The following is a 22734-nucleotide window of genomic DNA, read 5'->3' on the forward strand; positions in this document are numbered from 1 at the left end:
ACTATGGTGCTATAAAGTCATAGCCTAAAGAGAGTATCAGAAACAGTGTTGTTAGACCACAGATGTATGTAATAACCCCAATGTACTAGCCACATGTATAAACCTTCCTGTAAATGGAAGCGAGTACTGTTTGTTTCTTGAGGGACAGGAACTCCCACAATCTACTCTGGCTACAACAATTAAAGGTCAACTACTAGAAAACATCAATGTCCTATAGTACACATTAAAGGCTTTTTTGGAACTTTAACCCTCTGCAATCCAATTTTGGATTCAGGGTTTCCTAGGGGTTTTTCTCTTTTTGCCATTATACAATAGGCCACCTTCTGGCTAAAGTCAGTACTGCAGTATTGGGGATGCTGGAGAGGCCCCCCGACAACTGAGCGGCCAGTAATATACAGTAAAAAAAAAAACCCTGCCGGACGTTTACTGACATCAGAAGCTGTAAAGCCTTCAATCAGAATGTCTTTAGACGTCAGACAGTGGATTGGAAAGGTTTAATAGTGCTGACGTATCCTTAGCATAGGTCTTCAATATCAGTCCCCTCGATCAGCTGTCTGAAGTAGCCATGATGCTCTAATGAGCACTGCTGCCACTTCACTGCATGCCAAGCACACTGCTGTACATTTCATAGCGGCTGTGCCTGGTATTGCAGCTTAGTCCCATTTATTTGAATTTATAAAAGAAGGAAACAAGGGCAATGGCGTGCTAGAATGAAGGAATTGAGCCATAAAGCCCAAATAAGGGCGCCAGTTCGATGCTGAAACGCAATACCCGCAAGGTGTTCTGCCTGACTTCTCCGTCCTAGCGCGCCATTGCCCTTGTTTCCTTCTTCTATACATTAATACAGAAGCTTTGTCTATCCGGTTTGATAAGGCTGTTGCTAGCTGAACGCACCCCATTTCCCTTTCAGCAATCTGGTACCATTATTTCTTTTCTCTCCCATATTTAGCGCCACAGATTTGCACTATGGAGCGCTGTTTGTTTTATCTCTATTCACTTGAATGGGACAAAGCTGATCTCAATGAATAATGTCACCGGCTTGAAAATAGAACAGCAACCACCACAGTGCGCCGTTTTTAAACTGCTCTGGAGAAATTATCAATGGTTGCTCTAAGCTACAGTTTTTATACAGTGTTAGTTTTTGAAAAATGTGGCTTGCTGTATAAATCCTCATCTAACTGAAATGGCTTGTATATGCATCAACAATTAGGTGAATGGTGATTTGGGGATTTTGTGCTGCGACATAAACTGGCGCTACGCGACTAAAGATTACTATTTTGTTAATGTCATCAGCCCCTCAACATCAAGGGCGCAGAGTCTTAAAGCAGCAGAAATGCAGTCCTAAGCTCTCACTCATGACCTGAAGGTTGCGGGTTCAATCTCCACATGGTTCAGGTAGCCGGCTCAAGGTTGACTCAGCCTTCCATCCTTCCGAGGTCGGTAAAATGAGTACCCAGCTTTACCCGAAAGTGCTGCGGAATAAGTTGGCGCTTTATAGATAACAAGTCCCTTCCCCTACCCCAGTACTTGGTGTGAAGACAGGCCCTGAAATGATCTAGGGCATCTCCTACGTCAAAAAATGTTTGCAGATACATTTCGATTAGTAAATGAAAGTAATAGACTTAGGTGACCTGTATTCAGTCTTAGAAATTATACAACCGTGTCAACTTGACTTTTTTGTACAAAATGTGACTTACACCATATAAAACTATAGTAGAGTAACATACTGTATACACAATGATATAAAAAGTGAAGATTTGTGCATGGTCGTAAACCTGATTATAAAGAAGCTGGTTTTGGTAAAGAGTGCTTATATCTTTTCAGTCTGTTTTTTTTTCACTGTGAACAATTAGTTTGCATTAATGTTCAGTATAAGATGGGTACAAAATGTAACCTATTTGCATATATTTCATCTGTGGACATAACTAGGAATAATTTATTGGTGCCTCATGTAGTACCTGATATTTAAATTGCTCAGCCTCCTAACTAATCCCAAGGGCAAGAATTAGAATGTACTATTTATTGGAAAATGATAGTCAACTGAAATACCACAAGGGAGAAGAGCATACATGTATACACTGAGCCACACAATAACTTTCCTCTAGTGGTGGCTTTCCAAAAGGAGCAGGAGTGTTACAGATAACAGCCATATAAAACAAACTTGAGCGAGTGTGCATTCTAAGTGTGCTGTTTTCTAAAAGTGTGCTGTTTAAGTATGTGACTTGAGATTAGTGGAATTAATGAGTACATCTTTCCCTAATCTATATCAGGTTATAGTTATCTATTAGCTTATAGATTGTAACTATATTGGTTTTTTTCCCCTAGAGGTTAAATACAAAGTGCTGAGGGGGATATTGGGGTATTAATTGTTAAATCTTGTTACATTTAAAAACACATCTGCTTGTGGGTTTCAGTTTCCATTGCTTTGCAAAGGCGATTTAGTGTGGGGTTACCCGATCAGGTGTGACTTGAAATTAGTGACTTGGGATTCAGGGGCTTTGGAAGTCATTTGTATTTATTTACTGTTTGTCGTTTTTTAATTTTTGCATTTATTTTATTTCATTTTTTTTTTGTACGATCCCCATTTAAAATATGCTCCATGATTGACAATGACATGCAGTGTACATCTTGTGCCATGTATGCAGTCCTTGAATAGCCGTTCAATGGTGCATACTGTTGTATGAACATGTAAGCATGTTGTTCATTTGGAAGCCCAGATCCTGGATCTAAATGTGCAGCTTGCAACACTGAGATCCATTGGCAATATGGAAAGGACTTTACTGCTCATTAAGCAGACACTCGCTGGGGCAGATGTTGGGATGGATGGTGGGATGATGGAGTGCAGGATAAGGAAGCTAGCTGGGTGACAGGAGAGCTAGAGGGATGAGATCCAGGAAAGCTAGTCTTGAACTGGCACAGCCCAACAAGTTTCAAATTTGGCAGATGAGAGAAATGCCATTACAGGATTAGCACTGCTGCAGCACAGCATGGCCTCTGATCGCCAAGGGGATGACTGCTCCAGTTAGAAGGGGAATAGGACCACAGGCTAGACAGGTACTGTTAGTGGAAGACTTGATTATTAAGAGGACAGACAGCGCAATCTGCCCCAAAGATTAGGATTGTCTGACAGTGTGTTGGTGCTCAAGCCTGACACATCGTAAATCAGGTTGACAGATTGCTGGGAGGGGCGGGTGAGGACCCAGCAGTCATGGTACACATTGGCACCAATGACAAAGTTAGAGCTAGGTGGAAGGTCCTTAAAAACTATTTCAGAAACACAAGTTAGGGAGAGCGCCATGCTCATGGGTGAAAATAGTAGATAATTTTGGTAATACTACTTACCGGGTGTTAGGCGGAGCAACAAAAGTTTTTGTGTCCCGCCTACACCTGGAGTCCAAGTTAGCCTTTAAGGAGTTTCTTTAGTGAGGGACCTTCCGTATTATCCAAAAAAACATATATATATATGTGCATCTGATAGCTACACATCCATGTCTTTTTGGAGAGCAGCAGCTAAAAGAGCCCCAAGATTCTTCCAAAAAATGGGGATGATGCAATATACAAACAAAAGAAAAAAACTTTTTCCGGCTGCGCTTCAATGCAGACCCTCAAAGGTATACAGGGAATGAGCTTCTAGAAACACTTGTTAATAGTAAGCCAAGTTTTATTCCCAAAGGACATACATCAAAATAAAAATGGGTTCAAAATATGGATAAGCAACGCGTTTCTGCGTCAACTGATGCCTTTGTCAAGCATATAACACTCCTACCCAATAACATATATATACACTTATAAAACATACCTTAATCATAAAACTCGATGCGGTGCATCTGGTTCCCTCCCTGCACCACGCTGGACGCTAACCTCGTGTGTGTGTCCAGCGTGGTGCAGGGAGGGAACCAGATGCACCGCATCGAGTTTTATGATTAAGGTATGTTTTATAAGTATATATATATATATGTTATTGGGTAGGAGTGTTATATGCTTGACAAAGGCATCAGTTGACGCAGAAACGCGTTGCTTATCCATATTTTGAACCCATTTTTATTTTGATGTATGTCCTTTGGGAATAAAACTTGGCTTACTAATTAACAAGTGTTTCTAGAAGCTCATTCCCTGTATACCTTTGAGGGTCTGCATTGAAGCGCAGCCGGAAAAAGTTTTTTTCTTTTGTTTGTATAAAAACTATTTCAGGGAACTTGGATGTAAGCTTAAGGCAAGGACTGCCAAAGTAGTATTTTCTGAAATGCTACCTGTACTACTTGCCACACTAGAAATGCAGAAGGAAATTAGGGAGGTAAATAAGTGGCTCAAGAGTTGGTGTAGTAAGGGGGGATTTGGGTTCCTAGAGAACTCGTCTGACTTTTCTATTCAGATTCGACCATACGGATGGGCTGCATCTCAATGGGGAGAGTGCATGTGTGCTGGGGGAGAAGATGGATAGAAATTTGGAGACATGTTTAAACTAGGGATTAGGAAGAGGACAACAGCAGAGACGGAGAGGAAGACAGTATAGAAAGTGACCTGGGATTAAGTAATGAAAATGCGGGTGGAGCGGTGATGGAGGTTAGTTATCAGGGATTAAATTAATTTTTTTTGTAATTACCAAAACTTTCTAAACTGATAGTGACCAAGTCTGACTAATAAGGTTGATGAATTGGAGGTAATAATGTCTAAGGAAAACTATGACATAGTGGGAATTACTGAGACCTCGTTAGATGAAAGTTGTGACTGGGTGGTGAACTTATAGGGTTACAGTCTGTTTAGATGGAGCGAAAAATAAAATCCTCATAGGGGTTTTCTGTATGCCACCAAATATAACAAGTCACTGAAAATGTATTACTGAGACAGATAGATGATGCGGCAAATCACAATAAGATAATTGTTATAAAAGACTTTAACTATCTGGATATAAACTGGGAAGCTGACATCTGCAGATCTCATAAAGGTAACAAATTTCTGCCGAAAACTAAAGATAATTACATTACCCAACTTGTAAAGTACACAACTAGAGAGGGCCATTTTGGACTTATTATTAACCAACAGAGCTGAGAGAATAACAAAGGTGCAGGTTGGGGAGCGACTGAGAAATAGTGACCATAATATATAATAAATTTCCACTTTGTCTTTCAATAAGAAGAGCTACAAAAATACTCAACTTTAGTCTAGAAAGCAGTTTTATCGGCTTAATGATGCCCTTAACCTTATTGACCGGGACAATGTTCTTAAAAATAAGAGTACGACAAACAAATGGGAAAAGTTTAAAAACATCTTAAATATATACAGTGAGCAGTTCATACCTTACAGGAATAAAGGAATTAGGAATAGGAGAAAAACAATAACTATGTAAAGAGGGCAATAAACAAAAAGCATTTAAACTATGAAAACAAGAAGGCAGCAAAGAAGCACCAAAAACCTATAAGAAAAAATAAATAAACTGTGCAAAAAGCAGATAAAGGCAACATAAACGGAGACACTCATTGCCAAAGAGAGTAAAACTAACCCTAAACTGTTCTTCAATTTATATAAATAGTAAAAAGATGGATCCTGAAAGTGTTGGCCCTTTAATAAATAATGTAGGAAAATTGTAGGGTGATGAGGAGAAAGCAAATCTATTAAATAGTTTTGTTTTTCCTCCAGTATATTCACAGAGCAAAATGAAATAGTAGATGAGATGCAGAGTTATAAAGTAAACTTTCCCTAAATGTCACCAGTTTAACCCAGGAAGGAGTGCAGAACCACCTTACAAATATTAAAATGGACAAATTGACAGGTCTTGATAGCATATACCCCCAGGTTCTAAAGGAATTAAGTAAGGTGATAAATAGGCCATGGTTTCATAGATTTAAGGACTCTCTAGTGACGGGGTCTGTTCCACTGGAGTGGTGCATAGCCAATGTGGTGCCAATATTCAAAAAAGGGTCAAAGTGAGCCTGGAAACTACAGGTTGCTAAGTCTAATTTCTAATGTGAGTAAAAAATTTGAAGGGTTTCTAAAAGATCCTATCCTGGAGTACATCAAGGAAAATAGCTGTTTAACTCCATATCAGCGTGGGTTTATAAGGGGTCACTCCTGTATCAGCGTGGGTTTATAAGGGGTCACTCCTGTCAAACCAATCTGATTAGTTTCGACAAGGAAGTAAATTCTAGTCCAGAGTGAGGAGACTCATTGGAGCTTGAAAATCTTGACTTTTTCAAAGCATTTCATACCGTGCCGCATAAAAGATTATGTAAAATGAGAATGTGTGTAAGAGGGGAAAGGTTCTTTGACACACAACGATTATCGCTCAAAAGATGACTTTTGAGCAATAATCATTGCTTGTAAATGTGTGCCCACTGTGCACTTTTTGTCCATCGCTGAGTTTAGCTCAGCTTAAAATCCATGGTCCCTGATAAGAGGGACCGCAGGATGAGTTCTCCGCGGGCAGCGCTGATAACATTCTTTCAGCAGTTGTCCTGTTGGAGAATAATAGTGGTGTATTTAGAGAACAGACCACCCACTTTTCTCTAAATACGTGCAAATGAAGCTAGTTAGCTACTAATGCAAAATGATCGCTCAAAACTGTCACTTTCTGATGAATTTTGAGCGATCATCAGTGTGTAAATGGACCTTTAGCAATTGGTTCAATGACAGAAAATGGAGGGTGGTTATAAATAGTACACACTCTGATTGGGTCACTATTCCTAGTGGGCTACAACAGGGGTCAGAAATGGGCCCTATTCTTTTTAATATAATAATGACTTCGCAGAAGGATTGCAGCATAAAATATCAATATTGGCAGATGCAAAATTATTAACACGAGAGGACAGAATGCAGTTGCAAAATGGATCCGGATGAATTGGGGAAAAAAAGTGGCAAATGAGGATTAAGGCCTCCTTCACACGGGCGACAAAGTCGCACGATTTTATAGCATTGCTATGATGCTACAAATCGCATGTATGAGAAGCCCATGGTTTCCTATGGGTTCCTTCACACGAGATGTTTTGTAGCATGCTACAAAACAACACACAAACCTCGCAGGTCCGGCGATATGCCCGCGACACGCTAGGTTTTGTAGCCCATGTTTCGCTATGGAGCCTTCCTCTCTGTTGCATCGCATCGCACGAAAACGTGGTTTGCATGCGATGTGATGCAACTTTGACAGTGGCAGATGCTACAAAGTCGTGTGATTTTGTAGTGTCACATGCGACTTTGTAGCGCTACAAAATCGCGGTATTGCTGCGAGAAAATGGCAGCTATATCGTGATGCGATGCGGTGTCGCCCGTGTGAAGGAGGCCTAATAGGCAGAACTAGATGTACGCATGTCCTTTTTCAGCCTAACATAATATGTTAACTCTGTGACACAGTATACAATACTTTTCCTCTAGTGGGGTCTTTGAAGCCAGAGTTTTATCAGGTGGACCTGTCTGTGTGGAGGATTTGAAGCCGTTTATTGGAAAACTGGAGTTATGAAATTAATTAGCCCAGTATTTTGAACCTACGGCATTTGGTTAGAAAAGGCATTTAAGTGTGGACATTCGCTTTTGAGCAGGTTGAATACATGACTATTTTAAGCTTTCTATTATTTTTTACTTAATAAAGCAAAATTTAGACTTCTTTATTAGAAGTCTGAACTCAGGCATTCTATCCATTCATAGTCTTCCTTTTTTATATATTTAAGGTGAAAAAGATATCTGAGGACTTAAAGGAGTATTCTGATAAATTTTTAAATTTACTATTAACAGGTCATCAACAGATGATTGGTAGGGACTTGACTCTTGCATCCCCACCGATTGCCTGATTCCCGCTGCTGCTATGGTTAGTGGAGGAAGCAGAAAGAACTGACCATGGTGCAATGGGTTAACTAAAAGCTAAGTTGCATTTTCTAATCAAACATAGTTCTGCATTATAACTGATATATGAAACTGCTCTTCCTTCAACAACTGAAGAAGTACTGTTATCAGCACTGCCCTTACAGCAGCATCTCCTGGGAATAACAAACACTACTCTACAGTCTAGGGACCTCTTGACAGAAGAGGAAGATGAGAAGCTGAAGAAGAAGTTATTAGGATGTATGGACACTATAGAGAGGGCCTCCACTTATTAGCATCAGTGCAGTGTCTGGAAAGAATAACTTCTATGGGTGCTACATAATGCAACATTTTCTCTGCAGCAATATTAATGAGCTAGAAATCCCCAATTATAACAACTGATCCTTGACGGTGGGATCTGTCCTTTGTCGTCAACAGCTCACAGTTGGGGTATGTTACATCTCAAGAAGATGGATTCCTCAATGTTATGAAGTAGAATCAGATTCTCATGCCTCACACAATGCAAGCACATGCAGTGTGCAATAAATCAATTTTTCCAGACGCATACCCAAAGCTGTTCGGGATTGTAAGAAACAAGGCAGAAAGTGAGTCTGGAGAAGAATATGGCGGGTTCATGCTTTCAATAACCTACAAACGCATTTTTTTCAAAACAGAGACTTGACAATGCTTTAAAATAAAGGCCACATCACATATGGATTTGATTTGGTTTGTGATATGACTTTCATTTATGAATATTCATGATAAAGGCAGAAATACAAAATGACTAATTCACATTAAACCAGTCCTGTAACAGTATAATCAACAAACACGCTACCAGTGGCGCTTTAAGACTATGTACCATTCCGTCTTGTTGATGTATCAGTAGGCCATTGGCACCTTCGCTCTATTCATTAGTAGTACATTTGCTCTGCAGATTGCAAGACAAACTAATATTTGTTTCATAAAGTTTGGCAAATGGAATAAAAACGTGCATTATAATAGCATAAAAAAGGATCTTTCCATAGAAAATAAACATGGAAGACCCAGAAAATCCTGCCCTCGTATCACAATTGTCTCTAGTTCAACCATTTTTCTAGTTGAGATCAACAAATCTGCCACTTGTTCTTTGAGTTAACCTGATACATGAAACCCACTGTGCTCTATACAAAGAACACAATTAGAGATGAGCGAGTATTGCCTTTTGCGAGTACCTGCCCCGTCGTCGCAAAAGATTCGGGTGCAGGCGGGGGGATGGGGGGGAAAGATCGCTCTCTGTCTCTCTCATCAGAGTACTCGCTCGAGTATTTGCCCTTAGCGAGTACGCTTGCTCATCTCTAAACACAATGTATCATGTAATAATGCACATAAATATAGGAGGCTCTCATTAACCAGAATGTGCGTCTTAAAACATCATCTGACCTGTCATTGAGACATGCCCGAAGAGCTTACCAACGAAGTACCATGAAGTGAGATCCCACCCATCTCCATATAAAGAGTCCGAGTGCTCTAGTAAGTAGATGGCCCTTCGGCTTCAAACGCAAGTTTTTATAACAAAGCTGACAATGCCCCACTTAAATCAATGGCCCCGTATTCTTCCAATATCTCAAAATTATGTAGACTAAAGACAAAGAAATTCAGTAGTGAACCACAATGTTTTTGTCCCGGAGGTTGTAAAAGTCTCCACTAAATGGTAACTACTGATGATACCTGCAATGACACACCAGATGATATTGAAAACTGTCTGCACAGTTATTGTCTGTGATGGTTTTCAACCTTATAATTGCTGGGGTCCTTTTAGAAGAGACAAATGCATCGTTGGCTCGTTTCAACGAGAGTCATACGAAATTGGTCAGTTCCTGTATAAGCGAATGAGAGGGACTGACCAATTGCTGTTTAAACCAAGCAATAAGCGGACGAACCAACGATGATTTTCATGCCTGCAGTCGTTGGCTGCATTTAAACTGGTCAATTATCACTCACTTTTGCCCGTTTGAATGACCGCCCATTGTCTGCAGCTAGTAATGGGAGGCACGGGGCAGAGCCCCCATCCCGCTCCCTCTTATTGCAAACAGCCAGAGAGGAGGAGAGAAGAGGGAGGGAGTTTAGCAGTCAGGCTGCTAAACTCCCTCCCTTCTCCGGCCGCTGTCATTGGCTCCCATAGGAGCCCATGCAGTGGCCAACGTATTCCGGCTGGAAAGATAGTTCCAGGACTGTCTTTCTGGCCTGGCGTAAAAGCGCCCGGCGCTATATTCGCTTGGCCAGGCACTTTTACTCCATGGGACTATGGCCATGTGATCTGATGCATTGGAATCCAATGCATCAGATCGTAGCATATATCGGCCGCCGTAAAAACAGCGACCAACATACGCCTGTGTGAAAGAGCCCTGAGCCACACAGATTGTAATCGACCTAACCAAAGAGCATTAGTTAACCTTCACAAGTTGTTAGCAGTCCTCTTGTTGGGAGATCATGCTGATAACTATAATTGGTTGCCTAAGCCAAGCTTGCTCTTGAAAGTTACAGCTACTAATGCAATGAAATACAACAAACTAACCGATATACATCTGAATCATGGATATGAAAATGTGAATAAGTAATGCTGGTTTATTGCATCCAATTAATTGATGAGCTTTTAAAAAATATTTATACAAAATATTAGAAGCTAATTTTGATGGAAGAAGAGTCATTGGTCCGTAATGGCGATCATACAGTAGATATGATCTTTTTTCTTGAAGCTACATTCGCGATGTCAGTAGTATGTCAACAACTGTTCCTGAATCGAAGCAGAAGAGAAAGACAGACTGTAAATTGTAGCCTAATATTTCTCACAGATGTAGAATTTTTCATTAATGGTACAAAATAAACAGCAAAATTTATACTTGCATGACGTTTAACCCCTTAGTGACGAAGCCTGTTTGCGCCTTAATGGTCAACTAATTTTTAATTGTCGCATGCCGGAAGGCAGACCTTTTTTGACTTTTCTGTCGACAGTCATACGTGGGCTTGTTCTTTCTGGGAAAAGTTATATTTTCTAATGGCATCATTTTTGGGTATATGTGATTTGTTCTCAGTAAGAGAAACCAAGTAATCTTGTAGACATGATTACTTTTAACCCCTTCCCGCTATAGGACATACATTTACGCCCTGCAGCATCGGAGTATTATAAAGAGAGATCGCGGGGCATGGGTCGAAACTTTACACCTTTTTTTTCATTTTGCAGAAATAGAGACCTGAACTATTTTATACATCTGACTGGATGATGTCTCGCTCTTTCTGTACAGATTGTGGTTTTTTTTATGTTTTCTTTTTTTTTAGCAAGATCATTGGAAATGCCCTTGAAATAATTTACAGGTAACTCCCCTCTAGAATGCTGTCAGTGAGATCTGCAAACGAATGCTTGTCTATGGGGCCACCGCACACCTTCTGTTGGATATTTTTGGGGTAAAAATTAGATAAGCCACTTGGCATATCAATGCTTTTTCATGCCAAAACTGTGAATGGATCAAGTTCCTGTTACAGGTGTGTGTAGAGTCGATGAATCCCTTTTGGTGGTTTTTAATGGCCATCTATTAAACCTTTTGCTTGGACATTATCTCAAGAGTATAAAGGTGCAAAGCAGAATATACTGGCCAAACCAGAGCTATCATTTTAGCTATAATAGGCAAAAGGAAAGTTTCTATGTTTAATCTTAGAACCACAAGATGTGTATTGTTCATGCTCGATTCCCAGGCCATGCAAGTAAGATGTATAGAAGAGTTTATATAATTACCCTTGTTAGTACAAGCAGTGGAGACAGTCACTGTTAGCTTACTGTGCTCTCGGTATTCTGAATGATCCATTCAATTGCATCCCACCCCTAGAATAACACAGAAAACAAGTCAATATAGTATACAATATACCGTAAGCATTACAGGGGTTGTCTGACTATAATGGACCCTTCACACGGGACAGAATTAGTCCATGCAGACATTTCTGCATCACAATGTTATCCTATGGGATTTAAATTCCGCACTTGTTATAATCCGCACGTCTTTACTTCAAAACCGCAAGATTAAATTCTGCAGCGTAAAAGCTCTTTGCGGAATTAAGGACGTCTTGCAGAATTGCTGTTGTGGATTTCTAACACGCAGGACGTGAAATTCTGCTAATACAGTCTGTGTAGAAAAAAAAACGCAACAAATTCTGCAAGACATTATGCAGAACGCAAACAGCAATTAAAAATGCAGTCCTGTGGACCATTCTCTCCCGTGTGAAAGGACCCTTAAAAAAAAACATTTTTCTAACAGCTGGTCATATAATAAAAGAAACAATACTCGCCTGTCTTTTGCCCTCAGGCAACAGTAAAACAACTCCGGCGCTAGTTTGTACTGACAATGGAAGTCAGGTGACCGCGGCAGCCAATCAGAGGCTACAGTATCATTCCCCTGGCACTAGCACTCATACTGGGCACCATGATACCAGTTCGGAATGGTGATACTGCGGCCTATTATTGGCTGCAGTGGTCACATCACTTCTGCTGTCAGACAGGGAGAGTCACGGTTTTGCTGTTTCCTGGTGGAAGAACACATGTGAGTATGGCTTCTTTTATTATTATTTTTATGTTTCCAAGGTATTTATTAGATTGTAGAACATAAAAATGTGGGTACTAATCTGCCGCTGATGCCCCACGTAGGGAGATAGTGAATTATATAATAGAACAGAATACATAATAAAGAATCAATCCAACAACTTAAACAGATATTTGTAATCTAATTCTGCATATTATGAGGTAGGGGCAAAAAAACAAAACAAATTCTCACTATGAAATTAACTCAGACTTTTTATAGGTCAGATCATGGTGTAATCAACAAGCACAACTAATGTTTTCCGTACAGCGCCATTTAAACTCAACTACAATGTGCGCTACAACAATAAGGAAAATGCAGTATTTTAATATACATTTTCTTACTTAAAAAGCTCCGCTTAAAACTCGTAGTTAACCAAATGTCACTCCGCCATGTGAAACTAAAATATATACATGGGCAGGTGTTTGTTCCGATTCTCAATGGGTGAAACTAGAAAATGCTGAACCACATAGCAAATTTGTAGAAGGCGCCCTCAGATCAATTACAGGGTCAGCGCCGGCCTTTGAGGGGTGTTACAGCTTTGTAATGTACGCGTTACAGCAGGAAGCATCTCTTCACCATAATGCTCACAGTCCCTGAGCTTTGTACCCAGAGAGGCACTGGGCTAACATGTTAGAAAGCAGAGGAGATGTGAGCTGTAGGGAGGAGCTGTGGCCCCTCCTGCTGTATAAAGTACAGTACTACACTACAAGTGTGCAGTGCCAACCAATGGGTAAGGCAGCTTCCCTCTACAAGGGGAAAGGATACTGAGGGGTGGAGTGGTATTTGCACTATATAGTCACACATGCCCAGTCCTGCTTCCCTCTCTGCTCCCCTGGTAAGTGGAGGGAACTCTAGTGATCAGCGGCTGCTTCTGAAGTTGCTGCGTCTTCTCTGATGTCTGAAAAGATGTTGAGCAAGTGATAAGAGAGTGGGACAAAGTTACCTCAGAGAAGCAAGACTGAGTATGTGTGACCACTAGGGATGAGCGAGTATACTCGCTAAGGCACTACTCGCTCGAGTAATGTGCCTTAGCCGAGTATCTCCCCGCTCGTCCCGAAAGATTCGGGGGCCGCCGCAGCTGACAGGTGAGTTGCGGCAGGGAGCGGGGCAGAGCGGGCGGGAGAGAGGGAGAGAAAGATCTCCCCTCCGTTCCTCCCTGCTCTCCCCCGCAGCTCCCCGCCCCGCGGCGGCACTCGAATCTTTCGGGACGAGCGGGGAGATACTCGTCTAAGGCACATTACTCAAGCGAGTAGTGCCTTAGCGAGTATACTCGCTCATCTCTAGTGACCACCTTAGAAGACTTACTGATCTGGACACAATAGAAACAGCAGGTGGCGCTGTTCGAACATTAGTCCTGGAAGATCTGGGGATAGAAACATTTAATAAGTGTAAATACAAAAAATGTATATAATTATGGACTAGTTTAGGGCCGCCTGCACACTACCAGGTCGGATTCTGCAAGCGGGAGCGGAATCCGACCCTGTGCCCGGCCGGCATCCACGTGGACGTCTCATATCTTCGGCTTTTCTATACCGCAGACAGTCCGCACGGCAAGCTGTTGGACATGCACAGTACAGATTTTTTTTAAACCCCTGCTTTTCCTGTGTCATCACCAAGTGATGATGTGGAATTTGCGGTCTGACATTTTTTTTTCCTTCAATGGAAGCCGTGCGTGCGGAGCCCGCACAAAAATAGAACATGCTGAGATTTTCTTCCCCTGTGAGTGGAAAATCGCAATTGATTTCCGTTTGTGCGCAGGAAAAAGCGTTTTTCCATAGCATGGTATGGGCGGTGTTTGCTGCGGAATGTGGAGTCGGTCGCCGCTCTGGATTCCGCAATGCAAATATGCCCATGTGCAGCCGGCCCTACCTACCATAGAAACATAATTTTTGTGGGACAATCCCTTTAAGTACAGCTGCTGGATAGTTGTTGAAAAGTCATATGGTAGCAGCTTACAACTAGAAGGAAGAATGGGACTGGGACCGGCGGTGGGTAGTTTGGCTGCACTTGTCTGTCTGTGGGAAGAGCAACAATCTGCAGACTTTTACCCAACAGCTTCTAAAGACTAAGGCAATTTCAGCATAAAGCTCTGTTGACATATTTATAAAGGTCCAGAGTATTCCCTATTCCGCTGGTCACGAAAAAACAAACATACGCGCACAACCCGGTATGTATCACTCTCCCTTCAAATTTTGCATGCACAATACACAGAGAATAGAAACCATTGATTTCGGTAGGTTCACTGACATTAACCCTTTTAGCAAAAAATGTGCACCAAAAAATACACAGTGTGCTCTATTTTTGTGCGCATTCGTGCACCAGCAGCCCCACAGAAGTCAATAGGAGGTGCATAATACACTGCGAAATTCTGCAAAAAGAACACATCCAGACCTCATTAGGCTAAATAGCCTTTTAAACCACAGAAGGGTGTCACGCGGGTGTGTGAACCAGCCCTGCATGTACAAAAAGTACAGTGTGCTGATATGCACACAAGCCTACCTCATCCAACCCCGTCCACTGAGGCGAGTGTTTCATACGCTTGTGTGAAGTCGCCCTCAATGGATCAGTGCAGCTTTTTTTTTCTTCTAGTATTTCCTCCAAACTAACGGTATTTTTCATACCTTTCTTGCATTTGAGGAGATGGTGCTCGCCATTAGTCCTTCCAGGTAACTGCTTAAGCTGACTCCTTTTACCGTAATTATGGCTTCTTGTGTCAGGACTGTCCTAGAATGAGAAACCGCAAGTTTATGACTCCATTCAAAAGAATGGTGTTCATATTTGTGCAAGGTTTGTGCGTCTAAAAACAATTTAGCATTTTGGTCCACTTACTCTTCTGGATTTCCCGGATGTGGGGTGTAAACAAGCCTTTCATCCACAGACACCAAATTTGTAAGTGAAATCTATAGTGGAAAAATAAAAAAAATACTTTGTTATTATAATGCTATTAAATTGGGCACAACAATTAGAGATTTAATAGGCCCCATGTATAAAAACTACTCCGCACAAAAATTCAGCGGTACGCCATAACAGCCAATCAGGTCACACAATTAGTTCTGATCAGACTACAGGGAACCCTTCGTTGTCTGCACTACTTGGCTAGGCCTTTGCATGGCCGCAGTCTGTGGACAAGGTGTCCCCGAAGGATCTCCATCATCCTGAGTAGACTGCCATTGTTGCTGGGAGATCATCAGGCCTGTAGACGATGTACGGCTATTACTATTGTCATTAATCCCCCATCCAGAGTCACTCTCATCACAGGTCGAAATAAGAACCTCCTATAATAGATCAGCGCTGGCCTTTGATTAGCTGGCTCCCTGTGCAACACTATCTTGCCTCTCACCTCTCTCGTCCACAATCACCATAGAAGGAAACCAAATGCCTTTTAAAACATTTTTTTTCAATTAATCTAAAATGAAATAATAAGCAGTTATGTAAATAATCTTCTTCCTTTCTGTAGTTTTTTTATGTACAGCCCCTAAACAGAGCTATGCATTGCCATGGTAATAGACTACAGACAATTCCTACATAATTTGATCCTGCAGTTTCCCTTCCCTATGTCCTTTACTTATTGCTAACCGAATGAGGATTGACTTTCCCCCACAGTATCATCTAAGGGTCATTTTTAGAGATGAGCGAACGTACTCGTTTCGAGTAATTACTCGATCGAGCACCGCGATTTTCGAGTACTTCAGTACTCGGGTAAAAGGATTCGGGGGGCGCTGGGAGGCGTGGCGGCGCGGGGGTAGCAGCGGGGAACAGGGGGGAGCCCTCTCTCTCTCTCTCCCCCCCCCACTCCCCGCTGCAACCCCCCACTCACCCATGACGCCCCCCGAATCTTTTCGCCCGAGTACGGAAGTACTCGAAAATCGTGGTACTCGGGCGAAAAAGGGGTGTGGCCAAGTACGTTCGCTCATCTCTAGTCATTTTCCCTTCCTTAGTATTGTCTAATAATAGTCTCCATAACCCAAACTGTCTTTTCTTCTCTCCCTCCCTCCATCCCAGGTATCCTCTATCTTCCTCCCCATGTATTAATACGCCTTTCTCTCCCAGGTATAATCACTCCCACCCCCGAGGTATCACCCCTCAATGTCTCCAGGTACTCTCCTTCCTCTAACTCCTATGAAGTATCATTGGCCCTTAGGCATCATATCGCCCCCCCCCCCCAAACGAATGCATGCAGCCAAAAAAATCTGAATAATGGGCTGAGCTCTTGATGCGTTGGCACTGAGGTGAGCGGAGCTCCTGAAAAGCTGAAATCAGCTGCGGATACCAATGGTTTGTGATGCTGAAATGCTGCAGATTTTGCAGCAGAATTTTCCGCTTTGGAAGATCCACAGCATTCCCGCTGCATGTGAACATATCCTAAAGGGAAACTTACTTGTAGTTCCATCTAAATGACTTTGACACCCACCTTCAGTATCACTTCTCCTCTCCTACTGTTTCAGCAAGTAATTAGTACAGAATAACACATTGAAATGACACTCACATTTGTTGAACATAAGACCATCTTCTTTTTTATTGGATCCACTACAGAATGCTCCTTAATATATGTCAAAGTTCTGCCAGTTCCAAGAATCTAAAATGAATCACAGGAGATCCTCTTCAAAGGTAAATCTTATCAAATATAGTCACAGCGCATAAAACCAAGTAATCTAATTCATGGGTTGTACCACCTGTAAACTACAATTTCCCCAGTCGTCTCCACGACAGCACCAATTGAGATTGCCTCCTCCTGATAGGACAGGAACACACTGAGAGGTTAAAAGCTCCCCCCCCCCCCCCTTCCCCACTTTCCTCAGTGTCTTCCTGTCCTGCCAGGAGGCAGGATCTCTGAGAGGAGCTGGTGGAGAAGCCAGCCAGGATTACTTACAGGCGGATCGGAGGGCAGTGGGTCAGCCTGTCCTCTCTTCCAAGCCAGACGACTCCCGGGACGCCACATGGGGTGGTAACCCCCGGGCCAGGTTCCTCCCGCGGCGGCCCATGGGGGGTACAAAGCGGGAGCCTCAGTCCCCCTCGTCCTCCCTGCAGAAGTTAGAGCGCGGTGCTCCAGGAAGCCCTTCGACAGCGGGGGGGCGGGGTGCCGCATCACGTGTCCAGCGTGAAGTGTCCAGCAACACAAAGTTCGCAGACAACAGATGGGTCAACAGGTTCCTAGCAGCAGCAACTAGATTACGGCCTAGGCCCGTAAATCTTTTTCCAGACTGGAACCTTAATTGGGCCCTAAGGGCCATGACAACGGTACCATTCGAGCCGATCGAAGCACTACCCATAAAAATGCTTACTATTAAGACCATTTTCTTAGTAGCCATATCCTCCGCAAGACGGGTTAGCGAAGAAAAAACCCTAAGCTGCCTGGACATTAGGAGAGCAGTCCTAGGCTACATAGAGGCGACAAGCCACTGGAGGCGGGACGACAACTTGTTCGTCCAGTTCAGTGGCCTAAATAAAGGGAACAAAGCAGCGAAAAGCTCCATAGCCAGGTGGATCCGCCTGGCCATCATAGAGTCCTATAAGGCCCTCGGGAAGGAACTCCCTTTAGCTCTTAAAGCCCATTCTACAAGGGCAGTAGCATCCTCATGGGCCGAACATAGCTCAGCTTCGGTCGAGCAGATATGCAAAGCCGCAGTCTGGAAGAAACCCCACACGTTTGTTAAACACTATAGGGTAAAAGTGCAGCAGGATGAGGACATGGCCTTCGGCCGCAAAGTCCTCTCGGCAGCAATCCCACCCTAATAAACTTTAGTTGGTACGTCTCAATTGGTGCTGTCGTGGAGACGACTGGGGAAAAAATGGATTATACCTACCTGATAATCAGGTTTCCAGGAGTCTCCACGACAGCACCCGTACCTTCCCCCCCTAAATTGATAGAAAAGAAACTATATAATATAAAAAAACATATATATAATAGAATTTTATTTTAAAGAAAAAAACCCCGGTTAAGGGAAAAAATTTAAGTTGAGCTCCTACCCCGGCAATTCGTTAGAATCCACTGAGGAAAGTGGGGAAGGGGGGGAGCTTTTAACCTCTCAGTGTGTTCCTGTCCTATCAGGAGGAGGCAATCTCAATTGGTGCTGTCGTGGAGACTCCTGGAAACCTGATTATCAGGTAGGTATAATCCATTTTTTTGTATTTTGGGACATTTACCTCTAGGAATCTTAAACACCTGACCCAATATTGGCGCTGGCCGCATTACATATTAGTAAAATCTCAGATGGACAATGAAAGAATTTGACTCTGAATTAGTGGTTCGAGTTTTTTTTGTTGAAATAGTTTCTAGCAACTTGTACTTACTGCCCTGACAAGAGCCGGCAGCCTCCACTCCGTGCTGAGAAGGCGATAGCTGTGTAACCTTCCTCGGTTATCCAGACTCCGATCAACCACATCCACACCTACCACACAAGGATTCATAGGATTAGGGTATTTCCTCATGGCTGCCTTAATTACTGTGTCCCATGGGTGACTGTAAATATAAATACACAAGATACTTAAATCATAAGTATTGCAGTGTAGTAATTCCTGCTTAAAGACATGCACAACTGTTTTAAGTCTTACTGGGTGCTAAGAAAAATGACTTTTAGGGTCAACGGTCACCAAAACATACCATGCAACAAGAGGCTATAACAATAGATCGAGGTCCACCAATTCCTGCCACTCATTCACCCCAAACAATTTATACAGTGCTGGTTTTAAGGGTGTCATTCCCACCATTTTCACTATCTACAGATTGGTGGTGACCTTTCCTCTTGATTAAGTAACCCCAGATATGTGGCACTTTGAGGTCTTACTAGAAAGGTTTACTACCTTTACACGGGGCGATTATCGTCCGACTAATTGGTGTAAATAGTGATTTTCGGCGATATTCGTCCTGTGTATTCATGACCCCTGAGAGGAAGCTGAGCAAGAATTCGCTCCCTTGTCAGCATTGCTTGGTTTTTAACTTGCCTAAGAAACCAAACAACTAGTGGCTCGTATAAATAGGCAGTCGTTCATCTATGAACGATTGCCTGTTTGCATTAAATGGAGGCCGGCGGGTGAAAAAGATCTCCGCCTTCATTCACTGAACGACATGTGGAAGCACAGGAGCGATGTCCGTTGGAATGGCTGGCAGGCACTTATGCAGCTGATAGTTGTCCTGTGTAAATGTACCTTTACCTTCCATGGTGGCCGCAATCTTTAAACCACACCCCAGGATTCTAAGGATCAGGTGCCTTAGGCCTCATGTTCATGGGCAGATTAGATTCCGCATGCGGGAGCCCGCAGTGGAATCCGACCTTGCCCGTGGCCGAGTACACTGCAGGTCTTCTACATACCCGTCTGGGTCTTCTCTTTTCTTCACTGCGGACGTGTGCGGAAGCAGCGGCCGGCGTGCCACAACACATGCGCAGTGGAGTTTTGTTTTTTTTTAACTCCTGCTATCCCATATATGTCTGCAATTCAAATGCAGCTGGGTCGTGGATCGGATGGCTTCATTTCACTTTGATTCGCAGTGAAACGGAGCATGTTGCGATTTATTTTCCGGACCAAAAGGTCCGCAAATCAAATCTGCATGCTTTAATTCACTTGTGATTGCCCATGTATCCCTATGGGCAGCTTGATTTGTGGATCTTTAGGCCTTGTAGACGCTGTTACTGTAACACAGGTGTATGATAAAAGGATTAGCAACACTGTTGGTATAAGTAGCAAATCAGATGCATCATCATGTGAAGCAATGTAACAAAATACATTCTTCTGTGGGCCAGACACTGCCATTCAAATAGGATAAGAACCATTCCTTTCTCATTCCAGAAGTACAAAGCCATGTGCAACGCATAAAAGAAGTTCTGGCCTAAGCTGTTTTATATTCAAGACGCAGCAACATTCAGTCCAAACAATATCCATACTGTTCCAAGGCCGCCGAGAGAAACAGTAAATACTGAACAGGGATATAGGAGATTATCTAAACCCCGATACTGGGGAAAAGTAGGTGAGAACCGCTAGACGGCGGCGGTGAATTGTGAAGGACATTACTGTTTGGAGGGACAATATTCTCTACTACAAATGAGAACGAGCTCTTAGAATCTTGCTGTTCTGTATCAATCATACATCATGCTGTAAGTTCGGGGACACAAGCCCACATTTCTCATCCACCGCTGTCAGCATATGGGCACCAATTTTACTGCTTCTAATGGTTACTTATCAACTGCTTGTGAGGGTACATTCACAAGGGCAATTTAATGCACAATATCTGACAGACTGAGATATGGTCAGATATCTCGTGTGAAAAGAACACATTACTTGCCATGTGTTTATTCACATGAGTGATGCATGTCCTATTTCTGGGCGATTCTATTTCAGAATCCCCCATTATTTCCTATGGCCAAAAAAAATTTGCATCAAAATTGCATGTAGATGAGATTTTAATGCGAGTGCAATGTGATTTTTCTCTTTTTCACATTAAAACAATATGCAATTTTCATGTGTGTGAAATCGCATGTTATACGATGTGACGCATCTTTCTCATAAAATGCAACGCACTCACAGCAAAAATCGCAGGTTTGTAAGTGCAAGTTTCTCAGACCGATATTGCACTTATTTATGTGAATGCACCCCAAGTATCACATACATGCAGGCGAGGTGGAAGTGGCTACTATGAAGGGGGAGACATTGAGAAGTTGAGGTTCTCTGCATATACCCCTTCTCAGCACCATACAACATCATTAGGGTAAGCTGGATGCGGTGCTACTTCACATCTCTTGAAATGGTTTACTCTCTTGTGTTTTCTAAAACTGAGGCGCTTCGAACTTCCCGTGTGGAGGCAGCATGAATGCCGTACCTGAGGTCATCAGTCCACCAGTTAGCTGCATCATGATAGGACGGATCTATTACGCCACTTTCAGAAATTTTTCTAGTAATTAGATAGACATCAATACAAAACAATCCAAAGAGTTAGGCAACAACAAGTTTATAAGCTACCGCGACGCTGGTTATGGGATTTAGGTTCTTGCTGTCTATTCGGAAAATTTGTTCTGACACTTTTTCTTTTAAACTCTTTATTTATAACAAAGGGTAGAGACATGGAGGGGAACGTCCCCAAACCACAGATTATGTAAACCCAAGTAGCATTATAATGAAGACCAAAAGGAATAATGTAACCACTGCAAAGGTAATATCACAACAGGTGGGCAGGTGGGGAACCTGACCCGTGCTCCACCCCAAGGTTTTCCATATAACAGGTAAACAAGAAAGAAACATTATGTAGGAATTAAAAGAGAATAGATCAGAAGAATGTGAAAGTGAAGAAGAGAGAGAAAAAAAGGGAGGCAAGGATGAGGGATGGCACTGGGAAGACGAGCGAGGCAAGACTGGTGGCCCACTGGCCAAGAGACAAAGCTCAGAAGGCTGGTTCGGGAAGTACTACAAAGGAAATCCCTGTCCTTGGGGGATTGCTGGAACTCCACCTAGTAAAGCCAGGGTTTTTGGAACTTGTCTTGTGAGTCATGTAAGGAAGAAGTCAGATCCTCCATATTCATGACATTGTTTATTTTGGCAAACCAAAGTGACACGGTGGGAGCATTCGTCTGTTTCCATAATAGAGGACTACAGGCTCTGGCAGTCAGGGAGAATGGAGAATGGATTGTTATTAATTCCAAACAGGAAATGTGCCACACCATTTAATATATAGACAACTAAGCAAAAATATGACATCATGCAAAACATTAAACTATTAAAATATTTAAGTAAAACAAGACAATATCAAATAAACATGACATGCAACAAATAATACCACTGTACAGAACCAAGTCAATAATAAGACATTAGATCTCGTTTAAGGTTCACACAATTAGGTGGTGGTGGTGTTAGCCGTTTTGTCATTCACAACCCCCGGCAACCCTAAGGCCTCCTGCACACGGCAGAGCCGGAATCTGCATGCGGAATCCGTCCCTGGCAGCAGCGGTGGCCGCGTTTACTTGCTGTCGCCGTCTTTTCTGTACTGCGTATAGACCCGACAGCTCGCCGTTGCACATGTGCAGTACAGTTTTGTTTTTTTCCCGCGCCGTTGCTAGGCAACAAGGCGGAATCCGCAACCTGACTGCAATGTTTATTGCAGACGGGCCGTGGGTCTGATGGCTTCCATTGACTTCAATGGAAGCCATCCGTGCGGAGCACACATGAAAATGGAGCATGCTGCGATTTTTCCTCCACAAGCGGAAATTGCAATTGATTTGTGTATAGGAAGCAACGAAAAAAATGGGTGGTATTTGCAGCGGATTCGCGGTGCGGATGCCGACTGTGGATTCCGCAGCAAATATCCGCCCGTGTACAGGAGGCCTAAAGGCCATTTTTTGTATCAAAAAACGAA

General features: G+C 42.6%; 1 protein-coding gene across 1 annotated transcript in view; it reads right to left on the bottom strand.

Moving 5' to 3' along the window:
• Nucleotides 1-10417: 10417 nt before the first annotated feature.
• PRELID3A (PRELI domain containing 3A) overlaps nucleotides 10418-22734 on the bottom strand; it is a 30616-nt gene continuing 18299 nt past the window's right edge. Inside the window, exons 2-7 of the mRNA XM_066578965.1 lie at nucleotides 18687-18855; nucleotides 16882-16971; nucleotides 15225-15295; nucleotides 15017-15119; nucleotides 11558-11644; nucleotides 10418-10561 (exon numbers count right to left, since the gene is read on the bottom strand). Of these exons, the coding sequence (XP_066435062.1) occupies nucleotides 11591-11644; nucleotides 15017-15119; nucleotides 15225-15295; nucleotides 16882-16971; nucleotides 18687-18855 (487 nt within the window). The 3' untranslated portion in view covers nucleotides 10418-10561; nucleotides 11558-11590. The remainder of the gene's footprint in view (nucleotides 10562-11557; nucleotides 11645-15016; nucleotides 15120-15224; nucleotides 15296-16881; nucleotides 16972-18686; nucleotides 18856-22734) is intronic.

Source organism: Eleutherodactylus coqui, chromosome 9 (genome assembly GCF_035609145.1).
Source record: "Eleutherodactylus coqui strain aEleCoq1 chromosome 9, aEleCoq1.hap1, whole genome shotgun sequence".
NCBI lineage: Eukaryota > Metazoa > Chordata > Amphibia > Anura > Eleutherodactylidae > Eleutherodactylus > Eleutherodactylus coqui.